The 20,392-nt window shown below is 35.9% G+C and overlaps 1 protein-coding gene across 3 annotated transcripts in view; it reads left to right on the forward strand.

The window, feature by feature from the left end:
• Nucleotides 1-20,392, forward strand: part of LOC134536140 (protein transport protein Sec16A) — a 130,782-nt gene that overhangs the window by 83,972 nt on the left and 26,418 nt on the right. For all 3 annotated transcript variants that reach the window (XM_063375740.1, XM_063375757.1, XM_063375750.1), the window contains 4 exons: nucleotides 6,104-6,319; nucleotides 9,188-9,401; nucleotides 10,498-10,626; nucleotides 17,923-18,011. In XM_063375740.1, the coding sequence (XP_063231810.1) occupies nucleotides 6,104-6,319; nucleotides 9,188-9,401; nucleotides 10,498-10,626; nucleotides 17,923-18,011 (648 nt within the window). The remainder of the gene's footprint in view (nucleotides 1-6,103; nucleotides 6,320-9,187; nucleotides 9,402-10,497; nucleotides 10,627-17,922; nucleotides 18,012-20,392) is intronic.

Consider the following 20,392-nt stretch of genomic DNA (forward strand, 5'->3'; position numbering starts at 1 on the left):
CAATTATCTCATGTCATGCTACAAAAGAATATCCTTTCCCTTTTATTTAATTGTCAGTTGCATTAACACACAAGTAATATAACAGCACAAGTCACTATAAGATATCCCCTCACATAACTTTATTGTCAAGGCAACAGGTGTGTGGTTTCATTTTGTGGTAATGTTTTTGCTTCACGTTGTTTTTCTATTCTTGCTACCCGCAACACCAGCGTCTGGTGACGACCAGTCCTGTAAGTACTGCACTTGTTTGTTTACCAAAGTCCTCTGGTCCCTCAGAGGGCCGTGGAGTGGCCAGAGATGCTCGTTGTGGTTGCAGATCACAGTATGTGTTTAGCAATGCTGCTTATAATAGTTACGAATCAGACTCTGTCTCCTTGGAGGTTGGTAAAAAAGATACGTTCGCAGTTTGTAGTACAAGTCTTGTGGGCTCCGTGGAAACATCAGAGACAGAAAAAGAATGCACTTCAGGAGCTGTGCCGGAGAGCGTCGGTTCCGTTTGCCGACTTCGGCGCAGTGGTCGATTGTCGGTGCTCGTGGACTCTCGTGTATTATCACAAGACCAAGAGATCAAGAAGGAGCTTCTTCCCGTGAAGAAGGCACCACACTCGACACTGGCCAGCTACACGAGGAAGCTGTGGCCTTTCCGCAGGAAGCGGAAGTGTGACGTCATCTGCGACACCGTCGATGCCTGGAGCAGGCTCGACAGTAACAACAGGTTCCTGGTGACCTTGAGGAGGGGCTTGTTTGGTCGCGCGGAGAGGTTCGCTCGTGGTGGGACCAAGCCTCTCGTGTTTGGCGGCACCTACCCCATAGACATGCCCATTGGGTATCAGCCTTCAGCGTTGTGCTCCACCACACCGCCGCACACTTTTGATATTGATACTCCATGTACGCCTGTTAGTCGTCAAGCTATTTTTTTCCCCACCAAGAAACCATTCAAGAAGAGTACCGAAAAGTTGTTTACTAGTGCCTCTCATAAGTTCCTGTACAAGTCGAAAACATAGTAATTTAGTAATCATACATTTTGAAGTCTCAATACATACCAGTGATATAGTATATCCAATGTAAAGTGTAATTTAGTATTTGTTAATGAGTACTTTGAATAAAATATTAGATACAATTTATCTGAAGAGTGTTTGAATTGAAGAGTGTTGTATAGCCCAAATATGTAGTATTTAATTGATAGAGATTTCTGAAAAGACTGAGTAATAGAAATTTTGAATTAATGTTAGTAATTGTTCAGGACACAAACGTATGTAAGAGGGTTGTGTGGTTTGGTAATTTGTCTTCAGCAAGTTCTATATTAAAAAATGTTTTATTAGCTTAAATTTTTTACTTGTAAACTACCTATTATGTGAATAATTGTAGGATTTTATGGCTGTTCCGGCTGTTTGTGCATATTACTATGCTTTGTTCGAGAGAATATACAATTATTTTATAATACTTTCATTTTGATTTAACGGCACTAGCAGTCATCGTTGCTTTCAAATACATATAGAGATCAGAAACATGTGCTGCTTCTTGTCTTGAGAAAGAATGTTTAGTTTTGATAATATCTCGGCTTATGTGTGGTATGCAACTCGAATGGCTGTGTCAAGTGTACATGCTTCATCATCTCACTAGTCTCTTAAACGGTGTGAAAATAGGTGACTATAAAATAACAAATGGAAATGTTTTATAGGTTTTTGTATGATAAAGCAATGTTATAAATAAACTTTTGCCATTTCTCAAAACACTTTTGGTTTTAAATGTTGTTTTTGAAAAAAATGTTGTTTTTTTAATTTTTTTTGTTATTATTTGATGCTATTGAACTACTCTAACTTAAAGAAGTTATGACTCATGACGTAAATTTTTACAAATAACAATTTTTAACTGTTACATTACCTCAACAAACATCCAAAAGCTTGAATTTATGCCTAATCATGCCAAAAGTTTGTTATAATGATTCAAATCATAAATGTCTGCAAAAGATGATTTATATTAAGTGCTACCCAACATCCTAAATCATCTCAATACATGGAACCAATTAAAGTGAGCTGATTGATTGACTGATTGATGGATTGATTGAGTCATTGATACAACAGTCAAGGGTAAGTTTGATATAACGAATAAAATTATTCAATGCATTTTTTTAAGTTGATTTCATGCTTATGTACACTAATTGAATTTGTAATTATTAAGAATTAATTATATATTTTTAAATTTCAGCCAACTTATTTTCATTGAATGAAACACTCCATTTAATAAGTTTGTTCATTTTTAATTTTCATAGTTACTTAGTGAAATGAGATTGATACTGAGATTATTGCAAAATATCCGGTTTTATTTTAATTTTTGTTTGTTATTTACTTTTCAAGTCTTGGGTTCTGACTTGATAATAGTAGTCAAGCATTAAGATAGTGTATGTAGTAGTGTATGTAATCAAGAGACTACTACAAAAATAAAATGTAATCTGTAATTGTTCTTATTTCTGTGGCATCATTCACAAGCTATGTAACAAGTAATTGTGGGGTCAAATTTAGCAGAATGCTAATATACTTTCCAGAAATAATGGCAACTTCTGTGATCAAGAATGTATGATAAATACTAAATTCAATCAGTTAATTTCACTTACCCATTATAATTTGTGGTGACTGGTAAATTTTTATTAATGTTATATTTTTTGTCATTTTATGTTGCTCTTGATTTGGGAGTCCAATTTGAAATTTTATTGGTAATGTTTAAGCTGGGAATGTATATTTGTTGTGAGTATTTTGAAGTGATGGTTTGAAGTACAATACTAAGTTTTCATGTACACATTTTCATTGATTACTCTTCAGTGGATTGGTTTTACATGAGGAAAATGTGGAGACATAACATTTAAGTATTTCAGTAGCTGTATTAACATTGTACCTGTATATAGTGTCACAAAGAGAAACAAAAACCACATCTATATAATTTGGCACGGTAATAAAATAATCTGCAATCAATAATTTTTGCTTCATAACTGCATGCAATTGAATACATACTCAGTAAAATGTGGTTGCCTGATGCATATTAGCACTACAGTATACCAAAAAGCTCTAGAAATAGTGAGCACATATAACAGATTATACTACATACAGCTATAGAAATAGTGAGCATGTATAACAGAAATATACTACATAGTTAGTTTGGTAGTGTTAGACTGTTACCCTGTCTTCAGCAGGGCTGTATGCTTTAAGTAAGTTTCTTACATGAATAATTGTTAGCATTTCAGAAGAATTAGGCCTATAATGACCATAGTTAGCATTCTTTACATCTGTTATAGCCTTAATGGGGTAAATATGAGAATTTATTAAAAATTTAGTTGCAAGCTTTCCCAAACCACAAATCTTTAAATTATGCTTAACTCAATTATCTCTTGGCTTAGGCTCATGGGAACACTAAAAGTTCATACTCTCAAACTTAGATGATATTCGTACAATCAAGTCTCATTTCAGGTGACACTCACTTGATTATACGCTTGTCATTTCACAGTGATATCAAAATTTTATTCCACCCAAATCTTTTGTTACATGTTGTGTCAAGGTCAACAAACATTAGATTCCACCTGAAAAATTTAAAATTAGAGTGGCTTATTCCTTGCGGGATTACAGAATGGGCTGAATTAATGTGTGCTGTCTGTACCATGTTTGAATATCTAATTAGTTTTATACTCTAGTTGTAGTTATAAATGTAGGCAGCTGTAAAATTATATTTGTTAACATGCATGTCCATGTTTGTAGCTCTTTGTTTGTAAATTAGTGGCTGTGTGTATCATGTGTACAGTCTTGAGAAAATCACACAATTCACATGACTATGCAAGTATTACTTGAGAAGTGTTACCAGTACTTAGTTTCCTAAAGAAAATTAAATATTCAGTGTAATTACTTTTCAGAAAGGATGTAAATAATTTAACATGTAATCAAGAAGACAAAATGAAAAGGTAAAAATTTGTCTTTAAGATGATTGAACCTTGCCTGTTTGGTTTTATCAGTTGAAATTATTAATATGAATTTTTGGCCTGATAAGGCATAAAAAGAAGTTCCTAAGATTTTTCACATTACAGTCTGCTTGTAATAGAAGAGAATAAATAACTGGTTACTGTTATTTTACTGTAACTGCAGATGAATTGATTTTTACCCTAGTCAGTGAATGTTGAGACATTGAGAAGTCTCCAAAGCTTTGTCAGTTGGTGTGTCATGCCATTACATTGCATAGAATTGTTATTGCAAGCTGTGGCCAATATTAAAATAAAAATAATTCTAAGATGGCAGAAATTACTTCAATGGTAAGACACTAAACTCCCATGCCAGAGGATATGGGTTAAAATTTCAATCCAGCCATTCTGATGTCATATTTCCATTGGTTTTCTGAAATCACTCCAGGCAAGTGCTGGTATGGTTTGTTTTATAAACCATGTTCAATTTTTTCCTTTAATACAATTTAGTTCTGTGTTTTTTTTGAGCCCTTATTGACAGTATAATGTCCAGAGTTGTTAAATTCACTAAAAAAAAAAAAAAAAAAAACACCATGAACATTTGTACATTCGTGACAGTAAATTTAAGCTAAATATTAAAAAGAAAGGCTTCTGTTAAGAGTATGCATTTATTTTTTGGAAATTTGAACATGTCATCATAAGTTAGATCTCTATACAGTGAACCATTTTATAACAAACTGTTTGTTTAGTCTTAGTCCAAAGGATTTATAGCACAAGGCATTTTAAACTTTTTATAACAGATGTTTTTCTTGTCTTTCAGATAAAAACCTCTTCATAACAAATACAATAAAAAAACTTCTCACATTAGTTTTCTTTAAATTAGCCATAGTGTGAAAACAAAATGTTCAACATTGATCAAGATATGTTAAAACAATTTATGAATCCTAAGAAAATTACTAAACTAGTCCTCAAACACTAGAGGTTGCTGACATAGCAAGTACCATTTTGGCCCAATAAATTTTAATTTATTCATTTGTGTGTGGTAGTGTGTGTAGTTTTTTTAAGTGTGTGTCTCATCCGTACTACATATTTTGTGACTGCTGACAGTTTCATGCCATTAAGGAGTTAATTATGTCTATTATGAATGTAAAACTTGCAACAGCAGTTCTTTTCTTTTAGAAATCAATTACTGTAAAAAATTTCTTGTGCATATAATGGGTAACACACATTTGGGCCCAGGAATAAAGGAAAATCTGCTATTGTAAACTTATTATCCTAGTTTTGATCCATCTCTTTGTAAAGAACTCCTTTATTACAAAAAATGGTTTGCTCAGTTTAATTTTATAGAGATTTTATGGTAGTTATAGTCATTATTTTTAAAAGAATTTACATTTTTACTTCTCTAGTTTCACAAAATAAAAAAAAATTACAGGAACTATTGATTATCAGTGGCATGTATGGGTTTTCTTTCTATTATGTGCTATGCCTTGCCAATGGAAAAATTTGAGCATTAAACAGTTACGATTTATTTATGGCTTAAAAACTGATACAACCAAGTTGGCTTATATTGCTCCTCATAGAATGTTTTCACTGTTTACTCTGAAGGGCATCCATCCAAAAGTTGTTATGTATTTACAATAGCCCAATTCAGAGGTAAATGAAAGGTATTTCATAATAAGAAACAGGGTGTCTACAGATCATGTTAGTCATGAAAAGTGTCAAAATAAACAGTAACAGTTCTGAACATCATGAAGCTTTAACTTCGAGCTGCCATTTTCCAACTTGCGTTTTGGTTTTTGATGTCTAGAGTATTTTTTATTTATATATATATATATGTATATGAGATTGTTCACTTAAATCATGAAAAAATTATCTCAGAAAAGTATTTTAGTATTTTAGCTTTCTATCGTAAAAAATAACAGGAGATCTATTTTGTTTCATGTGTAGTTTTGCTTATCATCAATAAGATTGAACCGGTAAGATAATGAAGTTATTAGAAAATTTTTACTTAAAAGTCGTGGAAAAATTTTGGAAATTGTTTCTCCAGGTATTTATAGGCACCCTGGAAAATGATGCACCCTAATGTGTAATATTTGCTGATGGAATGCTTTGTGACTTGTGGGGAAAGTAACTGTCTGGGTTTGTTTGGCCTTGACTCCGTAGGTTCCTCCCGCCCAAGCGCAGTTCACGGAGGAGAAGACAGGGCAGCAGCCTCCCTCCGCACAGCCGCCCGCGCCGGCACCGCAGAAGCCGAAGCCTAAGAAGGACCCCTCGAAACCAGCGCCTGGAGGCAACAGTGGCTGGTTCGGGGGTCTCTGGAACAAGATCGCCCTGCGGCCCAAGAACCAGATGAAGTTGCCGGATGACAAGAACCCCTCTGTACGTTCTCGTGTTTTAGACACGATAATTAGGGACAAGACGAAACTATGATTTGCGATAAAACCGAAATACAAGTTAATTCACTGTATAACACCACTAAAATCATGACTTTTCTTTCACTAAACTCAATTCAGAAAAATGAGATACTATGATTAATATATGAATTCATTGAATGTTGTTTATTTAGCTTGATGTTTGTACCAAAATGAATGCACACAATGAATAGGAAAAAAATACTATTTTCTTAGTTTGATCATGCAGTTTCGCATCAACTAACTTTTACAATATGAGCCTTGGTAAAATTTCAAACTTTGAAATGCTGGTGTATGTGTTGTTATTGTTTGAGTAATTCTGTCCGAGAGATGCTTATAAAAAATTATTTTACTGTAAAAATAGTCAAAATTGCACTATTTGATGAAAAAAGTATTAAGAAATAATTTAGTGTCATGTTAGTTGAATACACTGTCTGTCAGAATTTATGAAAATAAAAACAAGAACTTTAAAATCTCCTGTTTTAAAAATAAAATTTGCTTATAAGTTAAACCATATAAACCTAAAATCTTATATCTTGTTAAGAAACCTGATTTCCCCTTAAGTCAGGGAAATCTGTGGTATCTAAGAGTCATCACAGTCACTCTCGTCAATCTTTTTGCTTTATAAAACGTTAGACGGTCCAGGATTGTATTTTGTTTTGTTCCAAGTTTGAATACTGATTTGTACGTTTGGCCTCACACATGTGTGGATTCTGCTGCTGCTGTTATAATGATTGGGTCTTCCTTTCGCTGTTAGGACTTTAATGTGTTGGAGACTGAACTGGTACTTACTGAAATATGTCTTGGCTCGTGACTTGTGTCACCTCCTCCCTCCTTTTAATAATTGACTGCTTTTAATCCAGCTAGTGGTTAGTGTAAATTGGTGACAATGGCCCAGAGTTCCTGGGTGATGACTAAAGTTACCTCTTTTCCCTGTGGTTTTTAGTAGAGGTGGACGGGATCCCGAAACTCAGGATAAAAGTCAGGAAATAGACCATTCCCAAACTTTGGGAAAGTAATTTTTCTCCTCAGGATAATACTTTATGAAAACCAATTTTTTTAATAATAAAAATATCCAACAAACTAATTTTTATACTTTAAAATCATTATATGCTTACGTATTCATCACCATCTTATGTCACATAAACACATGTAATTACCTGACAAAGCACAAAAATATCACAAAAAAACTCATAAGCTCTATCTGTGAAATGTAAATTTGACATTCATTCATAAACGCTGTTCAAAATAAAAACTCGGACTAAATAAAGTAGTTACTCCATGTGATTAAAAGTATTTTAAATTAACTTAATTTTACTTTTGACAAACATAAACATCTTTACAGCAGCGTTAAGTTATGATTGAAAATGAACTTGACTTCATGAGAGCGGCAATGAACATTTTGCCGAATGAGTGACATTCAAAATGATACCAACTCAGTTTTTAACAAAGAAACCAAAAGACACCATGTTGGTTTCAAATATTTGGGCCATAATTTTCTGCTTAATTTTCAGAAACATCAGAACGGTTTTAAGTTTTTGTACTTGGTCATCATGTATGATCAAAAGTAAATTATGGATGATGAGAATTTGTTTTAAAATGATAAAATGATAATTGTTTACACTAAATTTTATGAAATAAAAACCTGTGATTTCTAAATTTGGTATTCCTGCCTGTAATAGCAAAGGTGATCCAAATGTGACTTCAGCATCTATCTGGAAATTTTTTAAGACATTACCTGATAACATAATCATAATGCAATGCACTTTTGCCCTTCTCTACTGAAAACTGAATGTGGTTCAACTACAGGAATGCAGTGGCACATAATACAACATCCTAAAGCTAAAAATAGGTTTTTCATTCAAGGAAAAATCCAGCAACGGAAGTTGTCAGTGAACCAGTAATGGAGGTTACCAGTGAATGAGTTTTCTATAGTGCTGGCAGTATTGTCAGTAACAAAATAACAAGACAACGTGTTGTAAAACTAGTATTTCTTCACAAAAATTTGAAGTATAATAGGGCATAAGATGTTTGTTTTTTTTCCTTTATGCATTATTTATTATTTCTTCTTATGTGTCAATATTTTTTTTGTGAACTTGAAATTATTTGAACTATTAATGTGGATGGTTTATGAAAGACCTACTAATATGCACATTTAAATAGTAAATATTTTTTCCTGTATACCAAGTTCAGGGTCATAATTTCAATGCTGTTGCTCCCAATCCTGAAAAACCAATATCTTTCTCGACCTAATCCTGTCCCAAAGTAAAAATGCCATTCTCGTCCATCTCTATTTCCTAGCAAGTGCCATTGGAATCTGGGAATTGGTCTGTGAAAATGGAGTAAAGTGCACTTGAGTGGATTTATGTTACTTCACATACTTGAACTGTGAAATGCTAACACCTTGGCAGCTTTATGGGAATTTAATGACCAAAAAACAATCACTACATAGCTGTTGCATTATCTTTTCCTATCTTGTTTTTCTCCTCCTGGCATTGTGCTTGTTCTTACTAGAGAAATGTGCTATTGCTCACCAGTAAGCAAGAGCAATTTCATAATACAGTTAGTCTTGATTATCCAAATACTGTGGACAGACGACAACCATAATTCTGAAAACCATCAAACATTGGACTGTCTAAGAAAACTGGCACCATATTCACACTTTGATGTGTGCGTCACGTGTCTGGTAGGTCGTGAAAAAAGGTGTGGCCTTTCTCAGCATCGTTCTGTGAAGCCTGCAGAGTCCCATGTGGGTGTAGCTATGCCTCTCCTGGCTGGCTGCCATCAGTCCCATTGGCGTGGAGTGATGAGCTTGCACGTGGTAATCGCTGTGCAGATTGTGTGGGATCCTGAAACGAAGCGCTGGACGAACCTGGATGACGATGGGGAGGAGAGCAGTGGGCCCCCTCCCCCGCCGCCCAAGGCCTCAGAGCTGATGCCGGCGGCTGCATCAATTGATGGGCAGCGGCGGCTGGTGGACGGTCCCGCTGCGGCGACGGCCTCATCGGCTCCCCCTGGAGGCAACATCTACAAGCTGAACAAGGGCAGGAGTAAGTGGCTCCCAGCACTATGCACACTCCAGGAGTGATATAAGTTAGTGATGGTTGACATCCCAATCTTCTCAAATACAAATTTTGAATTAGAATCACAAGGAGTACCGGAAATCTACCCCTCAAGTACAAATCTAGATCTCAAGGTAAAAAAAGAAAAAGAAAATAGTGTGCAAGAAATGAAAAAAAAAAAAAATACTAACAATGATGTTTTCTGGGACTAAGTTTCCCAAATCAAATACATATTGCAAATTTTTGTACAAAACTACTTATCAAAAGTACATTATCTCAGGGATCTGTAATAGGTAGGTACAAAGAAAATCACAAATAGGCATAATCTTTGGACTGGTTAGTGTTGAACTTTTGAATTTTCTGTTTAAATTAAAATATTTTTACTCAAATATAAAAATCTTTCTAACACTAGATAAGTAGATATTGTACTACTAGGAATGTTACTTTCTAACTAGAGATTGTAGGATCAACCGGCCCTTCATTCATTAAAATTAATAAACTCTTCTAAAGATTTGTACACTGGTATTAGTGCAGGTGCAGTTCCAAAATTTCTCTAATGTACTATTTTTCAGACATTGTAATCACTCTCAAAAATATGAAATTGCTTGATTTTTGAACTCTCTATTGAAATAGGTTTAGTATGTGTCAATACTAGCCTAATATTTTCTCTTTGTCTAGGGAATGTCTTTCTTGGGCAGTTTATATGTGGCCTGCCAACCTTAGGTATATTGCTTTTGCTGGAGTAATTTTTTGCATTAATATGTATTTTAAAACACTTGTAAAGTCTTATTAATTTGTGTGTATAAATAACTACACTTTGTTAAACTTACTATTTATTACTCAATTATATGTGATGATAATTATTTTTTTCCCGATTAGCATCAATATAATATACATAATGCTAACAACGATGCTAGTGAAATTTTGTAGGAAGAAACAGTTTGTTTGCAAGATCTTTGTTATGGTCTAACATCAACAGGTTTCAAACAAAGGGTGGAATGTGAAAATAGGTATAAGTAGCAGAAAGATGGTTTCCGATATTCACTGGGACCAGTGTTGGTGTATTGGTGACTAATGGTTTCAGGTCTCCGTGCGAGCTACGTGGACGTCCTTGCCAACAGCAAAGTGTCCAGCCCTGCCGTTCCTGCACCAGAATTGTTCCCATCCGCGGTGCCAGCAGCGTCAAAAGGGAATTACTTCGTGCCAGCCCCAGGTAAGAGCAGCTGCCTGCTGGTTTGATGTGTGTAGATTAATGATAATGATGGCTTCTAATATGCTGGTCATAGATTAAATTTTTTTTTTATTTGTTCTGAAACAAGTTGACTCGCTTCGGAGAAACATTCTTAACCTTAAAGTATATAAAGTTACATAAATGTATTTATGTATTTGCATCCTTTTATTTTGTGTGCACGTCTCTTCACCACAGGCTTGTTTTATGTTGGAAAACGTAGTTGCAGAAAACATTTGGTCTAGTCATTTTTTTTAGGTAAAATTTGAGTGTCCTTAAAATTAGTTTGTGTAAATATTCCCATAAAACAGATAAGAATCTATGTAGTTTGAAACTAGCTTAGAATATTATTGTTCAAAGGCATACTACCGAGTTATCATACATGTGATTATATTTTAGTTAATAATGTTACCTTGCAGCCCTACATTTTGTGAAAATTCCCATTGGGAATGGATATTTTGTTCTTTTTTCTTTTGCCTTTTTGTTTTTGTTTCTGTGTTTCTGATTGTCATGAAATTTCTTTTAGCTGTTTTATATCTGACTTGCGGGTTTTTTTTCAAATGGCTGATCCTTTGTGGTCGAAAATTTTATTACAGTATTTACGCCATTCCTTGCTAGCACCATCTTTACCCCATCAATCTGTAATTTATCAAATTATTTATGTGTTACTCATTAATTATGGGAGTTACCTGGGCATGAAGGAATTGTAGAATTTACTTTAAACCAGCAACCATGGTCCATCTCGTCCATTTTTATCATGCATTAAATGACAACAGAGTGCAGGTTTGTATTTTTTTTTTTTCAAGCATTAATGATTGGCATTATTGTAATTGTGACAAAGCATTTTGATCCAAATGAATTATTGTTTTGTTGCTTCAAATAATGTATGAAAAAAATGTGTTTCAACCCAGACCTCCTGGCTAGCTATGGCCTGAATTGTCCATACTATGTAAAACACTTGGATAAATGATGAATCGCTGTAAGTCGTAGGTTCAGACAGTTCAAGTGGCGAATACTATTCATGAATTTAGAGTGATTTTTGGTTCCAAATAAAAGAGTTTATAGCATAATTTTGTAGATTTATTACACTTAACTGAAAATTGTCAAATATTTTACTTTTGCATAAAATTAAAACAGCTTCTGGCAGCTCATTGATTGGAATCCATATTTACTTAAATGTCAGATTTGATAAAATCCTGTGGTCACTCGTCAACACATGGCATGGCCACCAAATTTTAAAACTGCTCCACTAGGCCTATGCTGCCGCCTTTGGTTGAAAATTCAAGTTAATACCGTCCGAAAGAATGTTTTATCAGCGCAGCCTGGACACTAGACATCTGCGAATTGTGATTTTTCAGTTCGAATCGAATTCGAATCGAATTTCAAAAAAATTCACGAGTTTCGAATTTTTTTCGAATCGAATTTGGGAATATTTATTAAAATAACATAGATCATTAAAAATTTTTAACATACCACCTTTGAAAAACTTGTCACATAATTCACAGTTTAAATCAAGTAACTAAAATTAAAGTGAGACTATTTTGAAGAAGCACAACCAGATTCTCAAAAATTAAAAAAAAAATTAAAAATTATATGTTTATAGCACTTACATAAATCACTTCGCAAATCATTTAAATTGTCATGGAGGAAAGGTGAGTTCATCGACATGGTGCGGCAACAATTCTCTGTGGCTGGTAACTATGTTGCCCAGGGACACAACAACCGGGATGGGGGGGGGGGGGGGGGGGGGCATTGGCGTAGCTGTGTTCATAAAGTTGGGGGGAAAAAAATAATGATTTTGATGTCATGTAAACCCATTCTCCTCCTACTAAGACGGGAGGTCTGGTGGTCCTCCCCCGGAAAATTTTGATTTTAAAAGTGCAAAATAGCGCTTTTTAAGCAGTTTTTGTATCTAACCAATGGATACAGCGATGTTAAAAATATTATTGTTTCCTTAAGATAAAATTTGATTAGAGAAGAATTTACAAATAAAGTTGGGCAGATGGCAGGGAGGGCACAAGCTCTCTTTTTTTTACTCAAATGGAATTAAATAGTATTATTTTACAATCATAATTATATTTTTATAAATTATTTTCTACAACTAATTCATTTACGATATTTTTAATCTAAATTTAAAAAAACATGTACACTTGGAAATATTAAAAAAAATTGTTTATAATTTATAAACTTTGCCTTTAAAGTAAAGTTTGTTTTTGAATGTTATAATTTCGATGCTGGACATATTTCTTGCACATGAACCTTTGATACATGGTACCCGATTCGCTTAAAATTGCTTAGATTATTGATTTATTCAAATAGCATAACAGAAATGCGGAATAATATTTTAAAATAAAAATATCACGGTCTAGAAAGTTGGGGGGGGGGGGGGGGTAGTCCCCTCCACCCAAAAAGTTCAGGGGGACACGTCCCCCCTGCCCCTTCCGGTTCCTACGCCCCTGGGGGGGGGGGGGGGGGGGGGCAAGGTTATTTTTCCCCTCTCTGAAACCTTGAAGTGAAGTGGGGGCAAACGGGGGCAAAGAAAGTGCTGTGTATTCAATTTTTAGATAACAAAACTGCTTAAAAGCATCATTTTTAGGGCCATGAAAAGATCCCGAGAGTAGCTGGAAGTTAAAACACTGTAGCATCGACTGTGTTTCGTGATTGGGTGAGTTACTTTGAGGTGCATGTTGATTTTTACAACAACCAATCACACTAATTCATTGTGCAAGCAAACTCGTCCTTAGTGGCTCGTGCAAACAAGGCAACGACTTCTCTCGCAGACTGCCGCCAATCACAAGGAAGAAACCGCTGGTGTGGGTATACATTGTTGCAATCTAGTAGGCGTTCAGATTTTTTCGTGAAAATGTCCTGCCCCTAACCATTTTCCACCTTGAAATATAAATTTTCCCAGGGGAGAACCCCCGGACCCCCCGCTTCAATAGGGGGGATCGATGATTCTTTATAAAAAGTGCCCCCCCCCCCCCCCCCCTTTGGAAATTTAGTTGTTGCGCCCCTGATGTTGCCTGCTGTAGAGAAAACTATCTAACTTGCCACCTTAATTAGCATATTTGACTTTCAAGGATAAAAATATTAATAAAAATATCACAGCATAAGGAATTGGTACTGACGCTATCCCCGCTGCCTGTTTATGTTTTAAAATTAAATATGAATGTTTGAAAAGATCTCAGGGTTTTTAACGGGGGTTCGGCCTCGTGGCTGCAGGCAGGAGTGCGTCTCGGAGTTTAAAAATTACGTTCAGAAATTACCTGGGCTGTTTAGGCCACCCAGGACGCCTTGTAAATGAGTAATAAACAGATTACAAGAACACTGCACTTTATTCAACGTTGATACACGGATTGGTCCTGTTACTGGCCGCGTCCGTTGTCAAACCGCTGTGACACACGTACAAACGCGGGCGAACAATACGCGCGACCAGGGTAGATTGCAAAGTGAAATCAACGGGTTGAATCGGTGGCTACGTGTCCCTGAGTAGGATTCAGTATTCAGTTACGGAATTATAGTTGCAACAAATTATGTAGAAAAGTAAACGAGTAGCGGAAACCCTGTGATTAGGGTGGTTTGCAGTCTAGCCTGCGACGAAAAACTAAAGTCTCGAAAAGTTATGCTATCACGTCAGTGAGCGACGTACGCGTAAAGTTTCAATGCGTGGCAAGATAGTCACTTAAAACACACGTTACAAATTACCCTAAAACACGAAGAAAGTTACAATATGAAAGTTATTTAGTCTTTCACAAGATTCTCGACGATAACAATTAATTGGCTACTGAAGCCGAAAACTGCGTGCCAATATTACACTGTCCTTCAACTGGACATGGCCTTACGTATTAAGTTAAAGATCCCTGTAGGGAATAATTATTAAGTTAAGAATCGCACGAAGTATCGTGCGATTGAAGTGGGGTCGGCGCCGAGCTGATTGAAAGGTTTGTAGAAACTTACACTATTGCTGAAATGTTGAAGAGAAACTAGAAGTGCTGGCCCGACGTTCCCGGAGCGTCCGACCCCTGAGAGCCCCCGACAAAGACTGGCGCGAGACCGCCCGGCGGCCTCGCGCCTAAACGCGTGGTACGCGGGAAAACCGACCCGACCAGTTTTGGACTTAGAAACAAATTACACAACATATGCTTATAAGACAATTAGACATAATTACCCTTACATGAACCCTTCTTTTAAATTGTTATTAATTTGGTTGTTTTAATTAACAAAATAATCAAGTGTTTAGTTAGGCGCATTGCCACACCCGGCCGGGCGCTGTCGTCGTCGCGGCGTTCGTTGCGTTTGGTTGTTTTAATTAACAAAATAATCAAGTGTTTAGTTAGGCGCATTGCCACACCCGGCCGGGCGCTGTCGTCGTCGCGGCGTTCGTTGCGGTGCACTTTCTTACACTTTGTGAAGATCACGCTCGGGCGTGTTCGTCGCACTTCGGAGCCAGTGTTGTTGTGGCATAACGACCTTTGCGGACCAGAGGGAGCACCGGCGGTTGGCGTCAGTACATAATAAAAATAACAAATTTACCGTTTTTATCGCGTAAGCATCGCACATTTTATTCTAAAATCAAGTTTTTAATTAGGGGTGAGACCGTGGGTTCACTCTTAGCTGATTTTTTAAATAAACAAACACCGTCGTATCACTGCGCCGCGTCAGCAAGTGATAGGCTGAATTCATCTTGCGCGCCAAGCACTAGTTGCAACACAGAAACTTCAGTACAGTCGGTGCTAATAAAATAACGGAGAAGTAATATAACAGGAAGCACCGTAGCACTTTGTTCGGCGTAGGTGGTTCATTTGCGAAGAAAAAACTATGCACTTTACGCCTAATAGCCGTCTTCACAAAATCATCACAAGTTTTGATAACAGGATACTCAAGTTTCCTTTTCTTCCCGGGAGTTGTTAATGTCCCAGTGTTCTGTAATTCTTTCCTTGCACGAAGCACACTGCTCTTCGAAACACTCGTAAATTCCGCAGTTAAACTCGCGATATCGTTCACGACAATCCGGATATTTGTCTAAAAAGGTTTAAACATTCAACACAATAGTTTTCTGTGCACTTTTCAAAGGCTTTTCCGTTCTGTGCTTTACAAAACCTTGTCCGGCGTCAGCCATAACAAACCGTGCGCGCGCGAATCCGAAATACAACTGTTGGGCCGGGCATCAACTGTACACTACACACGGCGTCTGCTAACATAATTGTAATAAAAAAGGCAGCGTAAAAAATACTTACAAATGGTACGTAACCAAGGGACTATTTCTTGCGCACGAATTATGTGCGCGGCGGACGGCAGTCAATGAAAATGTTTGTTTACAAGAGGCATTGTGAAAGCAAGCTAAATAATTTAAATTAATGAGTGATGCAATAAATCCATTTTATTCAACGTTAAAAAAAAGATACCCGTAACAAGAACGTGATTTGTAACTATACGCATAACGATCGTGCTGGTTAACTCGGTTATTTACAGAGCGCGCGCGCGTGCATGCAGTCTGCGAGATATCGATATCGATATCCGACTACGTGAGAGCGCTCTATACTGGAATGCAGGAACCAACACAACCAAACTGGCGCTGCTTACGTTTTTATAAGCGGTATAAAGAGACTCCCGAGACGTTAAAGATGAAGTTTTTTAACTTTTAAAAACGTCTTTAAAACACGATTTACACATCAAGTTACTTTGTAATAGGATTAATTAAGTTAGTAAGCAGTTTTATCAGAACGAACGGCGTAAACTGCGTAAAGCAATAGGCGCGTTGTAAACAACGGGAATTCATTGCATTACATCAAATGAGGTTAAAACGGGACAGAAATAAAATGATTCAAATAACGTGTAAACGTAATTAACGGTAACGTAAATAAGGGGTTACGATGTATAATTTTTTGTAAGTGGAAGATGTAATCGTCCATTTACATTTCTTTTAAAAATGGGGGAGGGGGGTGTCTTATATTAGTGTATCCGGGCCAGATTTTGCAAGTCGAATTATTGTAAAATGAATTCGATTCAAATTTACGAATCGAATATCAAAAAATTCGAACTCGAATTCGGAAATTTGGAATATTCGCAGAACCCTACTGGACACCCCCCCCCCCCCCCACACCAAATCGTCTTGCCAAGTGTCCTAATGTAAACAAGAGTTCCTAGTGCCGAGATCCTAATCCTTTTTTTGTCCCTCTTTTCACTAGGCGACAGGGATAATCATTTAAACTAATTAGATCAATGGAAATATTACACAGGTTCAATATTCTTTTAAAACTCAAGTTAAAAATAAACTACAATGATGTATTTTTGTCCAAATCTCATTAACTATAAGTATTTCCGACTACTTTTGCAGCCCTACATTAATTATAACTCAGCCAATAAATCATGTGTCAATATAATCTTTTTACAGACCACTGTTAACTTGGTGGTTCTATCCCTTGCCCATTATTATACATACATAACTTGTAATGGCTTTGATGTGTTGCTACTGCAGTATTGGTTTTTATTATTTATTTTTTATAATTTACTTAATCTCTTGTGAACAAATAATTATATTTTTACTAAACAATTTTATATTGGTGTGCCTAAATTAAATACTAACCCTGTGAAAAAAAGTTAATATGTATTTCTAGATATTTTTGTGCCATAGGACATCAGTATAGTGTTAATCCAGCCATCTAGTGACACATGAAGCAACTGTGCTAACTACTCGTGGAAGCTAGGTCACTTGTTTGTGGTTGGATCATGGTAAAATGGGGTGCTGATGAGTCATATTAAACAAACACATTGTGTATTAGGGCATACTGTATCTTTGATGTGACTTGAAATCGGATGGATGTTAACCTAAGACTAAGAACCGAGAACCGGTGTATTAGTAGAACACACACATTATTATAGAAAATGTGTGCCATTAAATAATGAACAAAAATGTGGAACTAGAATAATATGTTACAAGCAGGAAAATGTTATGAGCAGGAATCTTGTAACTGGGGTTCTACTGTAGATTGATAGTTAATCATTTAGTAGTTTCAGACTCTGGATAATAATTGCAGCTTTATTGACTGTGGCTACCTTGTTGTCGTAATCTAGTGTTTTTGGTGTCCCTGCAATTAGCAGAAATTAATATGTAATTTATTAGTCCTGCCACTTTACAAATGTTCTTACCTCTGGTAGTTTGGAATTCTGGGTTATGTTTTCCTTTGTGCAACAGTGTTGTAGTGGTGCTGTCTGATTGCAGTGTGGCATGTGAACATGGGTGTGTGTGTGTGTGGCATGTTGTGATTCTCTTGTTTCTAGTCGACAGCAACGACGACACCCCCACGGATTTCCTCTCCCCGTCGAGCGGGGCCGGGGAGAGTCAAGAGAGCACCTCGGAGCAGTCACAGGTAAGCACGTCACAGTCCGTGACATGTGTGTTTCTCTTGTCATATGCACATGCAGTTACAAATGTTGGCATATTACTGAATTAGTTCAAAGAATGATTTTATTATTAGTTAATTTTTTTTCGGGATTCAGTCAGCAACTTATAGTGTGAAATCTCTTTTCAGCGAAGACCAAGAGTTTTTCACAACTAAGAAAATGAGAGGATAATTACATATATATCACATTTTTCTGTAATCTTGTATGTAATTTGTGTTATGTACTCAATTTAGATTCAATTTTGAAATTGTCTGAATTACTTCATTTATTTATACTTTTTCAGTATTTTATTATGATTTTTTAAAAAAAGTAGACATTGTCCTTTATAACTTTTTATTTAATTTATTTGTTTATTAGGCACATATTGGGTGTTTTAAGGATTAATGGCCAGTTGCACCATTACAGTTATGTGATCTCAAGTAATAAGCTGGTTTGATCATCACTTGACTACATGTTCTGTTGCACCATTGTGTTGTGAGCGCTTAACGAAGATCATTAAGAACTTTGATGTGAACCGACTCGGGTTGATTCATAGCAATGATCTCGGATCGACGCTGCACCAGCTAGCATTTTCACGTACTTTATGCAGGTTATTTTAATCAAACGTAATTATTAGAGTATTTATTTTACAAAATTTCAGACAATATTTAATCCTTGTATCTCATGCAAAATAACCATATTTTATATGTTTGAAAGGCTTGTTATTTTATTTTAATGTTTTAATATTTTATTTTGTTTACTATTACTATAGTTCATAAGGAGGAATGATCCTATATCATTCTTGGGCTAAGATCATTGGATCATGTATCGAAGAGCAGAATGGTGTAACTGGCTACAAGATGTTAAAAAATTTTGAATTGATGATCATAGTATACATATTCTCCAAGATGTAGGCACTTAATAGTTTGAATCTCTTTTTTTAAACTCTTACTACTTTACTATTTTTTATCCACAGTATGGCAGTTTGGGACTAAAATTTTAGTCTTCAGGAAATGCACATTTTTTGTTGTGGTGAACTTTCCAGTCCCGTCGTCTGAGTTTGGTGTTTTACAGTCACCCAAGTGATGCGATACTTCTGCCTCGAGTTTCTAACAGCTTATTTGTAGTTCTTATTTGTAGTTTATTATGCATCTGCTCTGTTTGGCTCTTACACACCCTACCTGCCCTTGCTCTTACTGATGCATGTGTGCTGTGTGGATGAAGCCTGGGCATGTGCTTTTTCACTGCACGTACTGTAGATACCAGTCAAAAAATACTTTAAAAAAAAATGTGTGCTAGAGAGAGAGAGAGTCCATTACCTACTGACATGTTTATGACTAGGTATAAATTTCTCAAGAGGGTTTTTTCTGTAGCTGAATGTATTCAAAGGAGGGTTTAAATTAGTGATGGGTCAAATCCTCATTTACTTGAATCTAAATCTAGAATTCAAACTTCAGAGAGTCCTCGAATATACCCCACGAATCTGAATCTAGGTGTCACAGGGTCAAAAATAGAATAATGTGCACTAAATAAAAAAAAAAAATATTAACTATGGTGTTGAAACAGTGTACCCTTTAAATGGTTATTTCACCAAAAAATTCATACATTTTTAATGTGAACTGCACAAGATTTTTCGTACCATGAATACCATTTTCCTCTAACCCAAATTTACACATGTGGATGCATAGAATAATTTATCGACATACAGCGGGAAACTTCACTATAAATTGCCTTTGTTTCATGCTAAACAAAGACAAGATGTTTCTTTCATTTGCGACATGGTATTGTTCCACTTTTTTACAGTATCTTACCATTTCGAGCGCAGAGTTTAAATAAATAACTACGATTTAGTGATAATATATGAAGATGTAATGGCTGTTTAGTGTCGCCATGTTGTTTGTCTGGAACGTCTGGGAGGAGGAGGAAGAAGAGAAGGGGTGGGGAATCGTTAGACCCGAACATTGCCAAGGGAGTGGACACTCTTGCCGATAGAGCATTTAGAATAGCAATTTAAACATTTGTCTGTAAAAATGATTTGTTCCGATCGGCGAGCGAGCAGTATGTCGGAATCGACATTGAAAGCTTATGTTAAGAATAAACGAAAAACTTAGAATAAATCCCCAGAGGTTATCAGTGTTGAATTTTGTAATTTACATTATTTATTTTAATATGTATTTTCTTTCAATTTTTTTCATTATAATTTTGAATCCTTTGAGTACCTAGGATTGGATAGTATTTGAGGATTTGATGGGCCCATCCCTAGTTTAAATGAAATTAATGTGATGATTACAGGTTCTTTCATAATTGCACAACACATATTCAACTTGTGTGTATGCACATGCACATGTATTCATGTAATTTGCTCAGA

This window comes from Bacillus rossius, chromosome 1 (assembly GCF_032445375.1).
Source record: "Bacillus rossius redtenbacheri isolate Brsri chromosome 1, Brsri_v3, whole genome shotgun sequence".
Lineage (NCBI taxonomy): Eukaryota > Metazoa > Arthropoda > Insecta > Phasmatodea > Bacillidae > Bacillus > Bacillus rossius.